The 22,162-nt window shown below is 38.2% G+C and overlaps 1 protein-coding gene across 1 annotated transcript; it reads right to left on the reverse strand.

Annotated features, from left to right (window-relative positions):
* Positions 1-16,084: 16,084 nt before the first annotated feature.
* On the reverse strand, positions 16,085-16,573 carry LOC110925167 (uncharacterized mitochondrial protein AtMg01250-like). Its single transcript, XM_022169135.1, has one exon. The coding sequence runs from the start codon at positions 16,571-16,573 to the stop codon at positions 16,085-16,087; it is 489 nt and encodes a 162-aa protein (XP_022024827.1).
* Positions 16,574-22,162: the final 5,589 nt, after the last annotated feature.

Genomic DNA, 22,162 nt, shown 5'->3' on the forward strand with positions numbered 1-22,162 from the left:
TCAAAAGGTGGTGGAATAGGAGGTAATGAAGTGGACCACTGCTGACTTTTATCCACTGATTGAGGACTTTTGTCAGCAGTGTTTGAGGATGTGGAAGCAGTGGTAGATGGGCTACTTTGGTCAACAACTGTTAAGGTAGCAGTGGTTGAGCTTTGGCAGCTGTTTTGAACAACTGGTGCTTTTCCCTTTGTGGCAGACCTTTGAGGGATGATGATTTCATACCCATAGTCTGGTGTTGTATCCTCTGATGGACCTGCACTGTTAGTCTTGACAGCAGTATTTTTGTAGGATCGTGTGCTGACCCGAACGAGTCGTTCAGAGGCTTTCTCCTTGGTTTCAGGTGCGGAATAACAAGAAACTAAGGTAGAAACAGCAGGCAAATCACTTTTAACTACTTGTTTATTGATTTCAAACGTTTACAGCTCAAATCTCGCACCGGCAGAACTTCGGCACGATTTCTCTCCAACGTTACAACTGAGATCGCTCATCGGACTATTTATAGACATCTGGAACCGCTTATTGGACAGGCCCAATAAGCGGTCCATGCATATGTCACATTAGCGGTCCTACTCGTGTCATATCAGCGGTCCATAAGCGACTTTATCGTTCGAGCGGTCCAAACATGTCCGCTCGAGCGGTCCAAACCCTAATGGGCCTAATGAGCGATCCACTAACCTAAAACCTATACATTTTGACCATTTCTCGCATTACAAGCCTAGATCTAACGTTCTAAGACAATGACTCGATACAAGACGTAATCAGCAGATGTAGTGCACCAACAGACTCCCCTCCAGATGTTGATGGAGTCGACTATCGAGTCACAACAATGCTGTCTTCAGTTCTTCAGTCTTGATCAGTCTTCGGGCTTCTCTCTCTTTGTCATTCTATCATTCTATCCATTTAGTAAATTGAAACGAGATAACTCCCCCTTGGATGTTGACGGAATCTTTAGTGAGAGTCTTCAAACATTCACAACTCTTCAATCTTGTTCGGCCTTCTTCAGGAACTCAGCCTGGAATAATATCTTCTTCAGGAAATTCTTTCCTGGAATCATATGCCTGGATCATTCTCTGGCTCTAACTTTCATCAGACTCCCCCTAACATAATGCTGAGATCTCTGTCTGGAAATCGTTATCACCATTGAAATCAACTCCTGGCTTTCTCTGTTTAAGCTCTCCTCTGGTTCTGATGTGTCTCCTGGCTATCCGTAGCAACAGGATCAGAAACCTGCAAAACTCAACCATACTATTACAAGCTAATATAATTTGCAATTCAATTTAATGAAACAGCAAATCATATAAGAAAAATTATGAAGATCAAACTGTAGGTTACCATTCAACTTATTCATCAAGTTAATGAACCAAATTTGCATTTCAAATCTTCACAATTTAACACACTCTATCAAACCACAAGTTCAACATGTTTAGCACTTGAAATGTCGAAAATCAGTTCTTCACACTCTGTTGTCGAAAATCTTTTTGAAGTTTTTGAATATCAAACAAAAATACAATATTTTTGGATTTTTGAATTTTGAACAATACATAAATGAACACTATTTTTGAGAGATTGTGCAAGAGGATCATATCGGTTTTTTGAGACATATCACCAACACCGTTGATCTTGATTAATCAGCAAATGTTAAAAACAAATTTACTTCTGATTGTCAGTATTGTTGTCCACTTAAACCTCTACACAAATTTTCAATTGATTCAAGATACGTATTTAATGTATTAGCACTTAAACTTATTTGAGTGTCCCACCTCTTGAATATACTCCCGTATCCAGATCCCAATATTCTGATCTACAGGTAAGTATAACTACAAATGATATCTGTATATAAATTAGGGGAAAAATGCGAGAACTGAGGGATCTCAGGTCAGAACTTCCGTTCAGCAGAGAGATATCAGCTTCGACTTAGCAGTGGGTCCCCTTTAGAGGATCTTTTCAGCTACAACAACTGATCATCAATTTTATTGTCTAATCAGCTGAGGGCTTTATGCTATGTTTCAAGCATATGAAGAAAGTATTAGCCAGGGACTAGGTCAGAACCACCGTTCAGCAGAAATCCCGGAATAATACCCCAGACATCATTTGAGTACAAGAACCTAGTATTTCAGAATAAGAAACCTTTCAAACGAGATTTCAGGGGTTACCTATATATCCAAGTAGTGTTCCCCACAAAATAAGTAAGTTTTGATTTTATGTTATATCTCGAATACAATTTTACTAACTGTGTGAAGCCTACTGACACATCATTAGTAAGACTTGTTTAAAAACAATTTTGTCTTTACAAATCTCTAGCATGCTGTGATAGTCCACCGATGTACTATCATCTCCTCTTTTTGCAGCAAAACTCATTTTCATTTTTCAATTTTTTAAATTTTTCAAAATTTTATTACTCCCCCTAAAATCAAAATATGTTTCAATTTTGATTTTCTGAGAAAAAATTGAAAACAAACTATACAAGAAACTTGACAACATAATGTGAATTACCTCAATTCACCATTCTCGTGCAAAAACAATCAGAACTCCCCCTCACAACAAACTATTTTCCCATTGTGATTTCAAAACACTTAAGTTTGTTTCAATCAAAATGGTTTTTCCGGAAAAATTAGTTTGTGTTCCAACCATTTGTAGATTTGGGGTTATCTCCTCATCTTGTTGTCTTCAAACCTTTTAAAGATTTATCATTTCCAGTTTTAACATAAACCATCAGTAGAAAATCAAGTACAATTTAATGTCCCTGATTTACCACATTTAAAGCGAAAAATCACCAAAGTGAAATTTCTCAAGAAATGTGCCGATTCATGATCCACGATACCATCTTGGGATCTCCGGCAAGTCAGGTTTTTCTATTTAAACAATTTCACCCAAGCCTGACTGTCCTTGGGTGATTTTGAATTCTTGCTCAACAATGGTGGAAAGTTTGCATCATCCATTGCTAAACCTGAATTCTCCTTTTTTACCTCAACCAATGGCTCCTCTGGTTTTACCATACCAGAATCATTGCCTTAAGGTGGCTTGTCTGACTTTGACCTGTCAGATTCGTCGCCGACCATTTTCTTCTTCTCCTCTCTCTGTTCTGTCCTCAGATTTGTATCTGATGAATTCGTCTTGCTTGACTTTGTAGCCGAAGAAGTTGATTCATCAGAACTCTTATTCTTTCTATCCGGTAAACCCGAGGACAAAATCTTCTCGAGATACTCTCTCGCCTTTTTCCTCTTTTTCCTCAGTCTGTCTTTCTGTCCCTGCGAAAGCTTCACTTTCGTCTCTTGAACTTTCTGTTCTTGAACTTTTGGTTTTTGAACTTTTGGTTCTTGAACTTTCAGTTCTTTGGGTTTGACTTTGACTGGAATCTTTGCCATTTTCTGAGAATTAACCATCAATCTTTCATTAGATTTCCTTGGGCAATCTCTGGCAATGTGACCTTTGATGTTGCAGTTAAAGCACCTCCTGGTCTCATAACTCCAATACTGGCAGTTAACAGCAATGTGTCCGTGATATCCGCAGCTGTAACACACTCTGTTATCGTACCGTATACCACCTTCACACCAAACGCTCAGATCATAGCATTGTCTGGCTTGGTGATATTCCTTCCTCAAGTTTGCTGGATTTGGCTTTTGAGCACTGTGGTCCGACCTGCACCACTTATTACCAACAATTTTTGAATTTTCATTGTTTACTTTTTGTAATTTTTTCTTTTGATTGGATGATCGATCTGATGAACTTTTATTATCTTTTTGTTTCTGTTCCACTTTCTTCTTCAAAGGTTTCTGGATTTGGCTCTAATACCAATTGTAGGATCGTGTGATGACCCAAACGAGTCGTTCAGAGGCTTTCTCCTTGGTTTCAGGTGCGGAATAACAAGAAACTAAGGTAGAAACAGCAGGCAAATCACTTTTAACTACTTGTTTATTGATTTCAAACGTTTACAGCTCAATTCTCGCACCGGTAGAGCTTCGGCACGATTTCTCTCCAACGTTACAACTGAGATCGCTCATCGGACTATTTATAGACATCTGGAACCGCTTATTGGACAGGCCCAATAAGCGGTCCATGCATATGTCACATTAGCGGTCCTACTCGTGTCATATCAGCGGTCCATAAGCTACTTTATCGTTCGAGCGGTCCAAACATGTCCCCTCGAGCGGTCCAAACCCTAATGGGCCTAATGAGCGATCCACTAACCTAAAACCTATACATTTTGACCATTTCTCGTATTACAAGCCTAGATCTAACGTTCTAAGACAATGACTCGATACAAGACGTAATCAGCAGATGTAGTGCACCAACAGACTCCCCCTCAGATGTTGATGGAGTCGACTATCGAGTCACAACAATGCTGTCTTCAGTTCTTCAGTCTTGATCAGTCTTCGGGCTTCTCTCTCTTTGTCATTCTATCATTCTATCCATTTAGTAAATTGAAACGAGATAACTCCCCCTTGGATGTTGACGGAATCTTTAGTGAGAGTCTTCAAACATTCACAACTCTTCAATCTTGTTCGGCCTTCTTCAGGAACTCAGCCTGGAATAATATCTTCTTCAGGAAATTCTTTCCTGGAATCATATGCCTGGATCATTCTCTGGCTCTAATTTTCATCAGACTCCCCCTAACATAATGCTGAGATCTCTGTCTGGAAATCGTTATCACCATTGAAATCAACTCCTGGCTTTCTCTGTTTAAGCTCTCCTCTGGTTCTGATGTATCTCCTGGCTATTCGTAGCAACAGGATCAGAAACCTGCAAAACTCAACCATACTATTACAAACTAATACAATTTGCAATTCAATTTAATGACACAGCAAATCATATAAGAAAAATTATGAAGATCAAATTGTAGGTTACCATTCAACTTATTCATCAAGTTAATGAACCAAATTTGCATTTCAAATCTTCAGAATTTAACACTCTCTCTCAAACCACAAGTTCAACATGTTTAGCACTTGAAATGACAAAAATCAGTTCTTCACACTCTGTTGTCGAAAATCTTTTTGTAGTTTTTGAATATCAAACAAAAATACAATATTTTTGGATTTTTGAATTTATAGAAAAACAGAAATGAACACTATTTTTTGAGAAATTGTGCAAGAAGATCATATCGGTTTTTTAGACATATCATCAACACCGTTGATCTTGATTAATCAGCAAATGTTAAAAACAAATTTACCTCTGATTGTCAGTATTGTTGTCCACTTAAACCTCTACACAAGTTTTCAATCGATTCAAGATACGTATTTAATGTATTAGAACTTAGACTTATTTGAGTGTCCCACCTCTTGAATATACTCCCGTATCCAGATCCCAATATTCTGATCTACAGGTAAGTATAACTACAAATGATATCTGTATATAAATTAGGGGAAAAATGCGAGAACTGAGGGATCTCAGGTCAGAACTTCCGTTCAGAAGAGAGATATCAGCTTCGACTTAGCAGTGGGTCCCCTTTAGAGGATCTTTTCAGCTACAACAACTGATCATCAATTTTATTGTCTAATCAGCTGAGGGCTTTATGCTATGTTTCAAGCATATGAAGAAAGTATTAGCCAGGGACTAGGTCAGAACCACCGTTCAGCAGAAGTCCCGGAATAATACCCCAGACATCATTTGAGTACAAGAACCTAGTATTCCAGAATAAGAAACCTTTCAGACGAGATTTCAGGGGTTACCTATATATCCAAGTAGTGTTCCCCACAAAATAAGTAAGTTTTGATTTTATGTTTATATCTTGAATACAATTTACTAACTGTGTGAAGCCTACTGACACATCATTAGTAAGACTTGTTTTAAAAACAATTTTGTCTTTACAAATCTCTAGCATGTTGTAATAGTCCACCGATGTACAAAACTCATTTTCATTTTTCAATTTTTTTAAATTTTTTCAAAATTTTAATACTCCCCCTTAAATCAAAATATGTTTCAATTTTGATTTTTTTGAGAAAAAATTGAAAACAAACTATACAAAAAAAATATGACAACATTATGTGAATTACTTCAATTCACCATTCTTGTGCAAAAACAATCAGAACTCCCCCTCACAACAAACTATTTTCCCATAATGATTTCAAAACACTTAAGTTTGTTTCAATCAAAATGGTTTTTCCGGAAAAATTAGTTTGTGTTCCAACCATTTGTAGGTTCGGGGTTATATCTTCATCTTGTTTTCTTCAAACATTTCAAAGATTTATCATTTCCAGTTTTAACATAAACCATTTGTAGAAAATCAAGTACAACTTAATGTCCTTGATTTACCACATTTGAGGCGAAAAATCACCAAAATGAAATTTCTCAAGAAATATGCCGATTCATGATCCACGATACCATCTTGGGATCTCCGGCAAGTCAGGTTTTTCATTTAAACAGATTCACCCAAGCCTGACTGCCCTTGGGTGATTTTGAATTCTTGCTCAACAATGGTGGAAAGTTTTTCTCATCCATTGTTAAACTAGAATCTTCAACTTTTACCTCTACCAATGGCTCCTCTGGTTTTACCATACCAGAATCATTGCCTGAAGGTGGCTTGTCCGACTTTGATTTGTCAGATTCATCGCCGACCTTTTCTTTCTTCTTCCCTCTCTGTTCTGTCCTCAGATTTGTATCTGATGAATTCGTCTTGCTTGTTGTTGCAACTGAAGGAGTCGATTCATCAGAGCTTTTATTCTGTTTATCCTGTGAACCTGAGGACAAAATCTTCTCGAGATATTCTCTCGCTTTCTTTCTCTTCTTCCTCAGTCGGTCTTTCTGCCCCTGAGAAAGTTTAACTTTCGTCTCTAGAACTTTCGGTTGTTGAACTTTTGGTTCTCGAACTTTTAGTTCTTCGGGCTTGACCTTGACTGGAATTCTTGCCACTTTCTGAGACATAACCCTTGATCTTCCCATTGATCTCCTCGGGCAATCTCGGGCAATGTGACCTTTGATATTGCAGTTATAGCACCTCCTGGTCTCATATCTCCAGTACTGGCAATTAACAGCAATGTGTCCATGATAGCCGCAGCTGTAACACATTATGTTATCGTACCAGTTATCACCGTTGTACCAAACACTCAAGTCGTAACACTGTTTGGCCTGGTGATATTCCTTCCTCAACTTTGTTGGATTTGACGCTTTAGCACTGTGGTCTGACCTGCACCACTTATTACCAACATTTTTTGAGTTTGCATTTTTTATTTTTTGTAAATTTTGTTTTTGATTTGATGATCGATCCGATGAACTTTTATTATCTTTTTGTTTCTGTTCTGCTTTCTTCTTCAAAGGCTTTTGCTTAGAACATTCACCTTTTTCGGTTGATTGCAAAACAGTTTTCTGAAATTTTTCTTTCAAATTTAAAAACAATTTTTGTTTTTCTTTTTTAACATTTTCATCATCGGATGCATCATCACAATCTTCAACTTTGACAGGGTCAAAGTTTGTGACACAGTCACTTATTGGAACTGAATTGATCGGTTTTGGACAAGGAATATTCAACTTGTCAGATTTAGTCGCAAAACTGATCAATTTCTTTTCAAGTTCATCAATCTTGATTCTTGAACTCTTAGCTTCGTCTTCAAGCTTAGATATTCTTTCAAGATGAGACTTGATTGAATTTTCATTTTCATTTTTCAAGTTTTCAAGAACAGATTTTTCATTTTCCAAAACATTTATCTGTTCTTGAAGTTTCACTTCATTAGCTTTCAGATTTTTGTTCTCCAATTTTATCCAGAAATCTTCATTTTCTGATGATTTCTGTTTGCTTTCAAAAACCTTTTCATTTTCTTTCAAACCTTTGTTCTCTAATGTCAAACTGTTCACACTACCCAATAGTTTGACATTTTTGACTTTCAACTTCTCACAAATACCCTGTAAGTCTAGAATCTGTTTTTCATCAGCTTTCTTCTTATTGTTCAACTTCTTGATCTCCAATGCTAAACTTTCTGCATCCTTCACAAGTTTGTTATTGACTGTCTTGAAGTTGTGATAATTTGAGCATACTGATGCAGACCTTGACGATTCATTCTTCACAGATTCTTTGACTTTTTCAGCTTTTTCTTTCCTTTTCTCATCCTTGATCACCATCTGTTCTTCAATTTTTCCAATGAGTTGACTAATTGTCAGACTAGAAAATTCTTCAGAACGTTTTAAATTTAAGATATAATTTTCCCATTCCTCTTGAGGTAACGCACTGACAAATTTTTCGACCCATTCCTCTGATGCTTTGGTAATATCTAAATCAGACATTGAACTAACAAGATGGATATATCTCTTAATGATACTCTTTGTATTTTCTCCTGGAAAACTTGAAAACGAATCAAATTCTGTCTCTAATTCCCTTATTTTATCCATTGTTTCCTGAGTCATATTAAACACATTGAAACCCATGATTTCTTAACTCGGTTTTTCAAAACACGACAACAAATAATCAAACTATTATGAACCAAATATGCGATCCAATAATCTGCCAAATAAGCGATCCAACCAAAAGTCCGAATACGCGATCCAACCGATGTTCGAATAAGCGGTTCAAAGAACTTGTCTGAAAAAGCGGTCCAAATCAATCCGAATAAGCGGTCCAGATTAGTTTGAATGAGCGAACCAGGAACTGATCAAAAAGCGATGCAGAATTTTGTTCGGTCGAGCGGTTCCCAATTGTCACTTCGAGCGGACCAACAATCTATCTTTCGAGCGAATCCAACTATCTTTCGATCAATTAGAACTTATCCTTCGAGCGGACCGTATCTTTCGAGCTATTCAAGATGTTCGAATGAGCGATTCCCAACCGTCCGGATAAGCGGTTCAAGGTCGATCCGACCGAATGAGCGGTTCACAATCAATTTCAATTTTGACCTACTTAAACTTTGAATTTTGATCCGAAACTTTCCAGGATTTATCTCTATGCCATCGCGCACAATCCCTGAGTTTTTCAGCAAATTTCGACCGTTGAAAGTGTCTGAATCTGAAAAAGAAGGTGTAGAAGTAAGAAAAAGTGACTAAATCCAGCTGATTTCTGCAGAGAACCTCCTCCTGAGCTCTGATACCACTTGTAGGATCGTGTGCTGACCCGAACGAGTCGTTCAGAGGCTTTCTCCTTGGTTTCAGGTGCGGAATAACAAGAAACTAAGGTAGAAACAGCAGGCAAATCACTTTTAACTACTTGTTTATTGATTTCAAACGTTTACAGCTCAAATCTCGCACCGGCAGAACTTCGGCACGATTTCTCTCCAACGTTACAACTGAGATCGCTCATCGGACTATTTATAGACATCTGGAACCGCTTATTGGACAGGCCCAATAAGCAGTCCATGCATATGTCACATTAGCGGTCCTACTCGTGTCATATCAGCGGTCCATAAGCTACTTTATCGTTCGAGCGGTCCAAACATGTCCGCTCGAGCGGTCCAAACCCTAATGGGCCTAATGAGCGATCCACTAACCTAAAACCTATACATTTTGACCATTTCTCGTATTACAAGCCTAGATCTAACGTTCTAAGACAATGACTCGATACAAGACGTAATCAGCAGATGTAGTGCACCAACAATTTTCAAAAGTAAACTTTTCAAGATCAAGCAGATCAGCAGGATTTGCTGGGATTTTCATTGAAGAAAGTTCATTAAACTTTACATTCAAAGTCTCTTCCACTGCCTTGGTCCGTGTATTGAACACTTTGTAGGCCTTGGCAGTGGCTGAGTATCCTAGATGATAACCACAATCAATTTTGGCTGCAAATTTTGAAATGGAATCTTTTAAGTTCAAAATAAAGCATGGACAGCCAAATACCTTGAAGTATGAGATCAGTGGTTTGATTTTATACAGAATTTCATAAGCAGTCTTTTTATGCCTGGGGTTTATTAAAACTCTGTTCTAGACATAGCAAGCAGTGTTTACTGCCTCTGCCCAGAAAGTTAATTGCAAACCTGAATCTGCAAGCATAGTTCTGGCAGCCTCAATCAAAGTTCTGTTCTTTCTTTCCACAACCCCATTTTGCTCTGGTGTTCTAGGGATGCTGTACTGCCTTACAATCCGTTTCTTCACACAGAAGGCATCCAACTCCTTATTTTTAAATTCTGTGCCATTGTCACTCCTGAAGCTTTTCACTGGAAGGTCAAATTGCTTTTCAACCTGTGTCACAAAGTCTTGCAAAATGCCTGCAATCTCATCTTTAGAGTGTAAAAAGAAAGTCCATGTAAACCTAGAAAAGTCATCAACAATAACCAAACAATATCTTTTCCTTTTAAGGCTCATGACTTGAACTGGGCCAAACAAATCCATGTGCAGCATTTGCAAACACTGGGTTGCTTTGGACTCTTCAATGGACTTATAAGAACTTTTATGCTGTTTTCCTTTTAAACAGGAAATGCAATGTTCAGAACAAGAAAACAATTTTTGTGGTAGGCCTCTCACCAAACCATTTTTTGAAATTTCTGTGATTGTCTTAAGATTTTTGTACCCCAGCCTTCTGTGCCAAAGTTCTGTCTCTTTGTTAGAGGCAGCTGGGAATAGACAGGCATCAGCTCTGGGACACTCTTTTGACATATCAACAACATAAACATTGCCACTTCTTTGAGCAACAAGTTTAGTTTGACCAGTTTTGATTATTGCTTCAATCTTTTTGACCATGTCTGGTCCAACAATCCTACAACAATCTTTTGTAAAGAATGACCCAAACCCTTTGTCACTCATTTGAGATACACTCAGAAGGTTGAATTTCAGATTGTCTATTAGATTGACATTTTCAAATTTTACATTTCCAGATTGCACTGTACCAGACCCCAGAACTTTCCCTTTACTATTATTCCCAAAGGATATATCACCCCCTCCATGGATTTTAAAGTCTTTGGGAGGGCTTTACATCCTGTCATGTGCCTGGAGCCTCCACTATCTACATACCAAAGACTATCAAAGCATGCAGAAGCTCCCTTGGCAGCAGCCATCATTGCACAATCACATTGAGGATTTTCCTCATCTTTGGCTCTCTCTTCTTTCTCACCTGCCTTTTCTTCTTCTAACCATGGATCTGTCAGTGGTTCAATCAGGGTGCCTGAACTTTCTCCCCACAGTACTTCATTAGCCACAGCAGTAACCACTGCTTTAATCACCTCATCCACTGTTTCAGAAACCAGCTGTTCCTCTTCAGATTCAACACCCTCCTGTATTGACTCTAATGCCATCAAACAAAATTCATCATGAGAAGAAACATTGGAAGCATAGAGTGCAAAATTTTCATCACTAAGGTCTTCAGGCATACTGCTCCAGTCAACAAACCCTTGAGTGAAAAAGCTTTGTTGATCTGGTTGTACTGCTGCTGGAGCAGTGGTTTGAGGTGCAGGTTGCACTTGTGCCTGAGGGACAGGGGTTTGAACATATTGGATCTGTGGAGCAGCTGTTTGGACATAATGTACTGGCACAAGGGCAACAGAATAGTGAGCAGTGTTCACTTGAGCTGCTGGGGCATATTGGGTATAGTGCACAGTGTTTTGATTTTGAGGTCTAGGGTTTGAACTAGGATGAGTGATTATGGGGCCAGCAGTTTGACTCCTACATTCCCTAGCAAAGTGTCCTAACCTATTACACTTGTAGCACTTGATTTTCGATTTATCCAACCCAACCCTTAGATTCCCATGCAACCCTGGGAATTTTCGCCCTGTTCTTTTATAAAATTTGCTAGTTCTAATACTTAGCAAGGCCAGTTGATGCAGGATGTCCATTTCCTCTAAATCAGTGGGGTCAAAATGCTGTAGATCATTGAGTTCAAAGCTTAGATTGTCTGACATCTGGTTTTCGTTTGCAGTGAATGCATAACTTGTAGAGTGAGGATCAGGGTTGTTAAAATTTGCACCAGCAGTTATGTCAATGAAGTGATCATAACCCTGATCCTTACCACTACTCCCAGATTCTTCTTGACCCAAAAGAGCAGTGTTACCGAATGTATAATCATCAACGGTTTTTCCTGACTCTTGTAACTTCCTTTTCTGGTTCAACTCCCTTTCGTAGGTCAGGAGTCGACCATGGAGTTGGGTCAAGGTCAGATCCTTGAACTCAGGTGAATTTCGGGTGACAAAAGCTATGGTGTCCCATTTTTCTGGCAGTGACCCGAGGAACCTGCTATTTTGAGTTGAGTTTGTAAAAGTGGTTTTAACAAGCCTCAGTTCACTGATGAGACAACTGAAACGCTCAAATTGTTGCGTCAGTGATTCACCTTTAACATGACAAAATGTTTCATACTGTTGGTTCAGGATTTCCCTATTGTTTTCTATGACTTCTTCGGTACCCCCAAACTGTTCCTTAAGCGCGTCCCACAATTCTTTGGCATTGTTACAATGTAACAGTCCAGCATATATTTCATTGGGCAGCGCTGATGCTATGATGCTAAATGCTTTAGCATCTAGTTCAATCCTTTGAAAATCGGTTTCGGTATAATTTTCAATAGGTTTTGGAACAGATGCTTTAGCATCTTCAGCGCTTGGCACTGTAGGAACATGGGGACCAAAGACGACAGACCTCCAACAACCTGTGCTTTGTTGAGCGAGGATGTGACCCATCCTCCTCTGCCAAATGTTGTACTCATTTCTTTTTAGCATAGGTGGTTTAAAAAGCGAGCCGATGTTGTTTTTATCGTCCTGAGATTGTGACGTCATTCTTGTTGTTTTACAGATACTGAGAAATCAACTTTAATGGTGATTAATCCTTACTCTGTTTTTCAACGACGAACAAACGATCAGTATCAACTGTTTTGAGCTGAACTATTTACGTCAAAATGATTGTTAAATCAAATTTGACTGTTCTAGCTCTGATACCAATTGTTGGATCTGAGTTTGATTTTGATTGTATTTTGTGTTTGTAATTAAGATGAAAGTGGATGAGTGTGCAGCGGAATTAAGATGAAAACAAACTTTGCATACAATCAAACGAGAGTTATACTTTGATCAAACATCGTTACACAAAGAACCGAAAGATTGAATTTATTTCAACAACGATTACAATGATTGATGAATGAATGCAAACTCCCCCTCAGCCAGAGCTCAGTTGTTTGTTCGTGCAAAGAAGACGAATGATGCAAAAGAGCTAATAGAACAGTACAAAGTACTGAACTATTTATAGGCACTTGCAAACTACTGAGCATCTTAGCTGACGTCACCATGAAAGTGACATCTAACCTCCTAACAAACTCTAACCTCTGATCTATACAAACACTGCTTGTGTTAACTACTGCTAATACTTTCTATTACAAAACAGACTTTAGAACAGCTGCTGCAACCTTCTACTGCTGTGAACCCAGCAGCACTTGTCCGGATCAGCAGTGCTTGACTCAAGGCAGTAGATTGAATCAATAGGACTTTAGTCTTCCATCAGATCTTTTACTTGAGCAGCAGTTGTAGGTCAGCACTTTGCAAGATCAGCAGATAGGAGGTCATCAGTTGTTGTAATCACTTTCAAGGGGAGAGACTTGTATGTAAACATCTGCTTATTCTGGATCCACTGCTCTGATCCAGTTTTGGCTTTAATTATCTGTTCCTCTGATAGGGTTCAATCCCAACACATTCTCATGGATTGTTTCTGTCATAATCTCAATATGCAAAGGATATCCTTGCACGTGCCTCCATGACTGCTTGCAAGCCTTGCACCACACCGGTCGATTTATCGGCTAAGTTGAGTGCCACCGAGGGTCCGCTTTTTGACGATCCGACCCTATACCGAAGCTTAGCGGGTGCTTTACAATATTTAACTTTTACTCGTCTCGATATTTCTTATGCTGTGCAGCAAGTTTGTCTTTTTATGCACGAGCCCCTGGAGCCACACTTTGCGTTCATGAAACACATTTTTCGATATCTTCAGGGAACAATGGATTATGGTCTTCGGATTGTGAAATGTGTCTCCAATGATTTAATTGCATACTCAGACGCTGATTGGGGAGGCTGTCCGGATTCGAGACGCTCGACTAGTGGATATTGTACTTTCTTGGGTGATAATTTAATTTCGTGGTCCTCTAAACGACAGGCTACTATTTCACGTTCTAGTGCCGAAGCGGAATATCGTGGGGTTGCAAATGCGGTTGCCGAAGCTACTTGGTTGCGAAATTTATTGTTTGAGTTGCATGTTCCCTTGAAGAAAGCTACAGTGGTTTACTGTGATAATGTTTCGGCCATTTACTTATCAGACAATCCTGTGCAGCACCAACGAACAAAGCACATCGAAATTGACATCCATTTTGTTCGTGAGAAAGTCCGTGTTGGCCACATTCGAGTGCTCCATGTTCCAGCTGCAAATCAATACGCTGACATATTTACCAAGGGTCTTCCAAGGGACTTGTTTCAGTCCTTTCGCTCCAGTTTAAGCGTTTGTACTCCGCCCGCTCAAACTGCGGGGGAATATTAGCACCGTATATTATTATTATTATTATTAAATTTAGATTATTCTAGAATGTTTATATTTATGTAATAGGATTCTTTGTAAATTAGGAATGATTATAGTTTCCTAATTAGGTGCTAGTTTAGGTTCATGGTTCTTCCCTATATAAAGGGATCTCTTGTATTCTATTCAATCAATCAATAATATCAATCCATGAACACTTTCAAAAAGATGATCCAAAAGTAAATCCATAATAAAAAAAAAATCCAAAAGATAATAAAAAATCATTCAATTTTCCAAAAAGCTTTTTTAAATTAAAGTGTACGATATGTTTAAGCCATTTAGGTGTTGAATACATCAAGTTCACGATCGCATAAAAGATGAAATTCACTATTATCGTCATCCTCATCAACTAGAGGATAACTACTTTCGTTTCATACAATATTAAATAAGAACTTTTAGTTACGAATAATAATATATAAAAATTACGTAAGATAAGTAACATATATAACAAAAATAAGCAACAACCCAAACTAAAATAATCCTGGGCCTGTACTGGTATTATTCCTAGCACGCCAAAGACACCAACAAGAAATAATGATGATACCTTGCACCGCCTCTTTCTTCCTTTCTGAACCACTCAAATCCGTATGAAAGTCAAGAAGATCTTTAGTCGAAAATGCGAGAATACTAGGAATTTTACACCTTCCATTCCAAACCGTCGAAGCAATGAAACAAGAGGTGAAAATGTGCTCCGTATTCTCATCCTCGGACCTACATAACGGACACAAGGAGTCTTCTATGTTGATGTTTCTTTTCCTTAACGCGTCTCTAGTCGGGATCCTATCCATCTCCATACGCCACACATGAATGTTGCATTTAGCCGGCGTCCAACGGCACCAATCCATCACAAAGCCGTTAACAACCTCATGATCAGAATATAGCATTTTTTTTACAGCCTTAACAGAAAATTCCCCATCCAAGCTAGCCGACCACATCCATTTGTCTTCTCCAGCCGAAAGCTGGACATTATCCAGCAGTCGCGAAAGCTGCTGAAGACTATTAGTCATGCCCGATGATCTCCATTCCCACTTCAATTCAGTATCACCATCAATAGTGGAGACCCGGTCAACCACCTAGCATTTTTTGTTTATTTCTAACCCAAACAATTCAGGAAATTTCTCTTTTAAAGGCTCGTTTGTGAGCCACGGATCCAACCAAAAGCGAATCTCCATACCATTACCTAAAACTCCTTTTAAATAATTTTTTATGTGCCGCCCACCGACTTTAGTAGAGCTACATACCTTGGCGATGTTATTGCAAGAGCCACTTAAAGTTTTCTTAAACGGGATACACTCCCACCCCACCCTACTGGAATGAAGAGCGTCAATGACTTTCCTCCATAAGTTGTTCTTCTCCATCTTGTATCTCCATCCCCATTTAATCAATAAGGATATGTTAACCTCACGGAGTTTGTTAATTCCAAGACCACCTTCCTTTTTGTGCCGCGAGACCCGATCCCAAGCAACCCAATGCATTTTGCTTTCCCCCAAGTTACCACCCCATAAAAACTTCTTTATCATAGATTCGAGGTCGTTTATCACCTTTGTAGGAGCTTTATACAACGAAAAATAATAGGTCGGTAAACTTTCCATAACTGCTCTAATCAAGACCACTCTTCCTCCAATCGACAAAGTGTTAGACTTCCACTTGGCCAACCGATTTCTGAATGTGTCGTAAACCGGTTGCCAATTGGAAATCCGATTCATATTTGCACCCACTTAAGACCAAGATACTTAAAAGGAGGGACGTCCGGTTTACATCCAACCTCATTAGCCATAACCCCGGTTTCCTCCAAATCCACACCAATTCCATAAAGATTAGATTTATCAATGTTTATTTTTAACCTAGAACAAAGAAAAAAACACCGAAGAATTCTCACCACGTTCACCACTTCCTCCTTGGTCCACTCCCCCACCACTATGACGTCGTCCACGTATAAGAGGTGAATAATAACCGGTCCGTTATTACCCGTGGAAATCCCTTTAATAATCCCGGCTTCCTTAGCTAAAGAAATCATACATGAAAGAGCTTCCATAACAACCAAAAAAAGAAACGGAGAAAGAGGGTCACCTTGCCTGATACCTTTTTGGCATTTAAATTGAAAAGTGGGAGCCCCGTTAACCAACACAGAAGATTTAGCCGACTTAAGAATGCCCATAATCCAACTACACCATTTATCTGGGAATCCCATTTGAAGAAGAATATTGACCACAAATTTCCATCTAACGTTGTCATAGGCTTTTTCAAAATCTATCTTGAGAAAAAAACGCCTTTGACTTCTTCTTTTTAATCCAAGACATTATCTCGTTGATGATGAGAGGACCGTCCAAAATGAATCTTCCCGACAAGAAAGCCGACTGAGCGTCCGAAATAATACCGTCCATAACCTTCCTCATTCTGTTGGCTAACACTTTGGAAAGAACTTTGCTGATGACACCGACTAAGTTAATCGGTATATAATTGTTAAGAGTGACGGGATCTTTGACCTTAGGAATTAAGGCAATAAAAGACGACCCACTCCCGATACTAATGTCACCGCCCGAGTGAAAGGAAGCAAAAATACTGGCAAAATCTTCCTTAAACAATTCCCAAAAGTGCTTAATAAATTTGAAATTCATCCCGTCTAGAGCCGGGGCCCGATCGTCCCCACATTCAAAAACTGCTTCCTTAATTTCTTGACCAGAAAATGATTCGATTAACATATTACTTTCAGCCTCGGTAATTTTCTTCAAATTGTCACAAAACACATCTGGACGATCCTGAACTTCGTCTTTGAATTTGTCTCGAAAAAATCAGAAGATTTCTTTCTTGATTTTGGATGGTTTCGTACACCATTGATCGTTAAAATTCAAACCATGGATAGAATTCGACGCCTTCCTACTATTGATTAATGCGTGAAAAAACTTTGAATTCTCATCACCATCTGTTGCCCATTTCGAGCAAGCTCTTTGCTTGAGATCCAAAACTTTCCTGATCTCCGTTTCTTTAATAACTTTCCTGTTTTCTGCCAAAATCCATTCTTCTTCTTCTTCTTCTTCTTCTTCTTCTTCTTCTTCTTCTTCTTCCGAGAGATCCCTATTTTCCATTTCCGTTTCTAACTGTTCCAATTCCAGTAAAGCATTGTTCTCCTTTTCTTTTTCTTTGACTAAGAACTCATTTCTCCAATTCTTGACCGCCGTTCTGATCCGAGCAAACTTGGCAGAAAGACAAGAATCCGGGGGACTAGATTCTTCAAAACCCTCCAAAGCGTTTTTTACCACCTCCTCAAACCCAGGTTTACCAATCCAAGAGCTAAAAATCCGAAAAGGCCACGGACCAAAATTTAAATCAACCAACTCCAAAATGATGGGACGATGATTAGAAAGAAGACACTGGAGCACTCTAACACATGCTGACGAACATTTATTTAAAAAATCCGGACTAACTAGGAAACGCTCCAGTTTGCTGAGTTTTTTGCCATTTTCTCTAACACAAGTAAACTTTCTCCCCTGCATAGGATATTCAAGAAGCCCATTGTTAAGAATAAAGTTTTTTAAATTATTGGCACATACCGGTCTGAATTTAGACTACTTTCTTTCTTCAGGAAACCGCACCGAGTTGAAATCTCCCACAAGAACCCACATACCAGAATCCGGAGCTAAAACATTAGAAATTTCCTCCCATAAAATTCTCTTCTCCCCTATGCTCTGTGACGCATATATGTTAACCATGTTAATGCGATCCCCACTACCGATAATAAACCCACTAATGATTAAAAACTGTCTGTTCTTGCTAATACTATCTATCTTCAGAATCTTAGGGTCCCACATCCAAACCAAACCTCCAGACAACCCGACCGCGGCAACATCTGCCGATTCAAAATTTTTGTTTCCCCAAAAACTAATTAAATCAGAAGAAGAAACTGACTCAACCTTAGTCTCCTGAATCGCAACAGCTGCAATTTTGAAAGAATTCCTCTTTTCCTTCAACCATTGGGCTTTGCCTAACCCTCTAATCCCTCTGATGTTGAACCACAGAACATTCATTGATTCACCACATTGTTGCCTTCATCTCTAATTAGACTTCTGATTAAAGAGTCGTGATTATTCCAATCTACTCCAACAATATTCCCCACGTTCACGGTTGCAGCTACCTCTTCAGCCAAAGGGTCAGCGATCCTAGAGCCGACCGCCACTGCCGTTACGTTACCTTCAGGCATAACACCTGACGGAACCGAATCGGAATTCACATGATCGCCTGAACTATCTATCTCCTTATTCGCCATATTCTGTATATCGAAGTCTGTCTCATTAGTGGTGTCACAATTGACATTTGCCTGAGTGTTGTGATCGAAAAGGAAAACTCCAGAGTCCCTCATTCTTTTCTTTTCTTGGGCCTTTCTATAGAATTTGGACTTAGATCCCTAACAGACTTGGCTTTTCCATTCCTGGGCTTTATTCTAGCCACATGTCTTTTGGGCCTAACATTCTCCACTGGGTTTAAAAATAAATTAGGAATGTCAATGTAGGGCTGCTTTGAAACCATCTGGGGCCCACCCATATGTAAAAGTGGAGATATTTGTTCCTGGGGACTTGAACCGACATTAGAGCCACCAAAATTGTCCATGTTATTATTTTCAACCTCGTTTCTGACATCAAATCCTGAACACCCAATATTATTACCAATAAGCCTTTCATCTCCCGAAGGGAACGGCGTAACGACCAAGGGACTGTCACACCCCGACCACGTAAAATAACAAATCGTGGCGGAAATGTCGGGGAGTGTTGTAACAGAATCATTGTTTCACAACCATGGATCAATAGTTTTGTTTTATTGAATTATTGAAATCAATGTTTTGGTACAATTCAGATAAATACAAATAATTGTTTCTCAGTTTTAAAGTCGCTAAGGCACAAGCCCGTCCTATGTGTAGCATGCATCAACAATCATCTTATAGCAGTACCTGAAACATATATGAAAATAGGTACGTCAGCATAAAAATGCCTGTGAGTAACATAGGATTTTATGTATTAGATTCATGGCTTTGGATAATGGAGGAAAAAGTTTTATGTTTTTAAAATAGCCATGAATCCAATGTAAAAAGTTTTGTTTCTAAAAACGTGTCGTTTTGGAAAAGGGTTTATAGTATAGACAAAATATACTTTGGTTTTGGAAAGTTTGTATAAATAGTATAACAAAGTATACTTTAGTTTTGAAATAGTTAATAGGTAGTATATCAAAATATACTTTAGTAATTAAAATAATAGATTTGGTAGTATATCTCAAGTATACTTTAGTTTAAGGATAAAAGTATTGGAAGTATATCAAATTATACTTTGGTTTTGAAATAAGCATATCAACTATGCTTTAGTTTAAAAATAGCATATCAACTATGCTTTGGTAGTATATCTAATTATACTTTGGTTTATGAAATAACAAAGTCGGTAGTATATCAAACTATACTTTGGTAAACAGTAGCATATCAAACTATGCTTTGGATAGTATATCAAAATATACTTTAGTTTAAAATAACGAAGTTGGTAGTATATCAAACTATACTTAAACTATACTTTGGTAAACAGTAGCATATCAAACTATGCTTTGGTAAATAACAAAGTAGTATGTTAAAACACATGTTGGATTTTGTACATAGTATATCAAAATATACTTTGGTAGATCGCATTTGAGAGTACATCAAACTGTACTTTTGTAGTATATCAACATATACAAAAAGAGTGTGATTTGGTATTCAATCAAGCCTTAGTGTATCAAACTACACTTTGGAGACTATAGAAATACCACGAAGGCAATTTCTATTTGGTTAAAACTTGGTTTCTGACATTCCATACAACATGAATGGGGTGTCTAGTTGTCACACCCCAACCAATGGCGGAAACATCGGGATGAGACGAAGTGTGAAGATTGCTAGAGACATCATAACGCTATTTGTGACAATATTTAGAAATTCCAAATTTCATTTCATTTCATAACTTCAAATAGTCAACATTACAAGAAATTCAAATACAACAAGTTTAACATAACAACATGATAACATAACAAAATTTGATACAACATATTAAACCCTAACGTCTATATGTGTATCTAGGCATCAACGCTACTTCTTTTCTTAGCATCGTCCTCATCAACCTGTAACATGTTTAAAATAAAGTTCAATGCAAAAGCAAAGGCGAGTATACAAGTTTGATACGTACATAGCAAAAGATAAGTTTGAACAATTCCTCATAGCAAGCATGTGATTCAAGATAAACATTTAAACATGGCATGTGTCTAACATATCAAACCAAGAAAACGCAACTTGCTCATGACATAACCAAAGTTTCAGTAGAGGCGGGTCGTTAATCCTATAGCGCTACATATGTCAAGGTTTGGCTCGTACGAAGTTAATGATAAGTTCAACACATAAGAATCACCCAAATTTAAAGTATCAAGCCATCACATATACAAGCATGTTATAGGAATGTTCATGTGTTTAGACAAAAGTTCATGTGTAAGTTTCAATAGGTAAACATGTTACACCCCAAAAGTAGTAACAGTAAAAAGGGGAAAAGTACGAGTATACTCACAAAGTTTGCATATGTTTTCCGATTATCCAATTGTTGACGAGTAGAGATTTAGAGTCCGAATGTATAAGGGTTAAGGTTCAAGTATGTTTAGAGTCGAGATTCGGTGTTTAAAACAACATAAAAATAAGATATGAGAATAACATGGAAAATAATCATTTAGTACATATGATGCTTGTTCTTGACACTAGGAAACTCGAAGGAGTTTAGATGTTTTCATGGAACAAGGTTCCATTAGAATCGTGACAAGTTATCATAGTCTAGGATGATGTAATCTAGTACCCCGACATATGAACACTAGTTCATCATCAAAGATTCGATTATTCGAATAATATATTTAGGTTATATAATATATGTCCAATAGTTCAAGCATGAGGTAGAAGATTAAAATCTTCATTTCGGTACCTCTAAATGTCATAGAAGTCATGTAGGAGGTAGGAAGATCAAGTCTTCCATTTAGGCACCTCTATGTGTTCACCACTACACTTGATGTAAAAAAAAAACAACCAAGGAGGGTCATGAACATACAATAAAGAATAAGAAATATACACACTAACTAAGAGAAATCATCAAGTCATGTGAGGATTGTATGTTTGGACAACCCAAGTTGTTCCATAATCACTCATGTATCAAAGACAAAGTTTGACATGACTTGTGGGTTAAAAACCCTAAACAAAACACCAAGTTTATGAGGTTTAATCCTCTGATTTTAAATGTCTCAACCTTGTTTTTAAGCTTAACCAACCATGGGATAAGTTGTAAGCATTAGGACATAGGTATGAGATGTGTTAGACACAAGTTGCATAGGTTTAAACAAGTTTTTGATGAACATAAAAACAAACAGAAAGTTTATGGACTATTTCGGGGCATTTCCAGGTCTGATTTCTCCAAGGAGAAGTCTGGGAATCGAACCCCATGATTATACAAGCAAGTAGGAAAAAGAATCGAGTGAATCGGATAAGAATTGAGTGAGTTATGCTCATTTTCGTGAAGGGGTGTCAATCTACTCGAACCCTTGCTTTCAGCTACGGTTTGGTGGATGTTTTGTGAGTTTTTAGGGTTGTAAAATTGGTAGGGAGGCTGGTTATAAGGGGTATTTATAGGGGGGAGGATTAGGGTTTCAATGGGTTGGGCTTTGGAAGTGTTTAGAAGGGGTTACACCTTGAAACTAGCCCACAAAACCCAACTATATGGGCTGAATTTTGCTGAATTGGGGCTGC

This window comes from Helianthus annuus, chromosome 17, assembly GCF_002127325.2.
Source record: "Helianthus annuus cultivar XRQ/B chromosome 17, HanXRQr2.0-SUNRISE, whole genome shotgun sequence".
Lineage (NCBI taxonomy): Eukaryota > Viridiplantae > Streptophyta > Magnoliopsida > Asterales > Asteraceae > Helianthus > Helianthus annuus.

Coding starts and splice junctions, on each gene's coding strand:
- LOC110925167 (XM_022169135.1), bottom strand. CDS start 16,573: ATGGGATTCCCAGATAAATGGTGTAGTTGGATTATGGGCATTCTTAAG.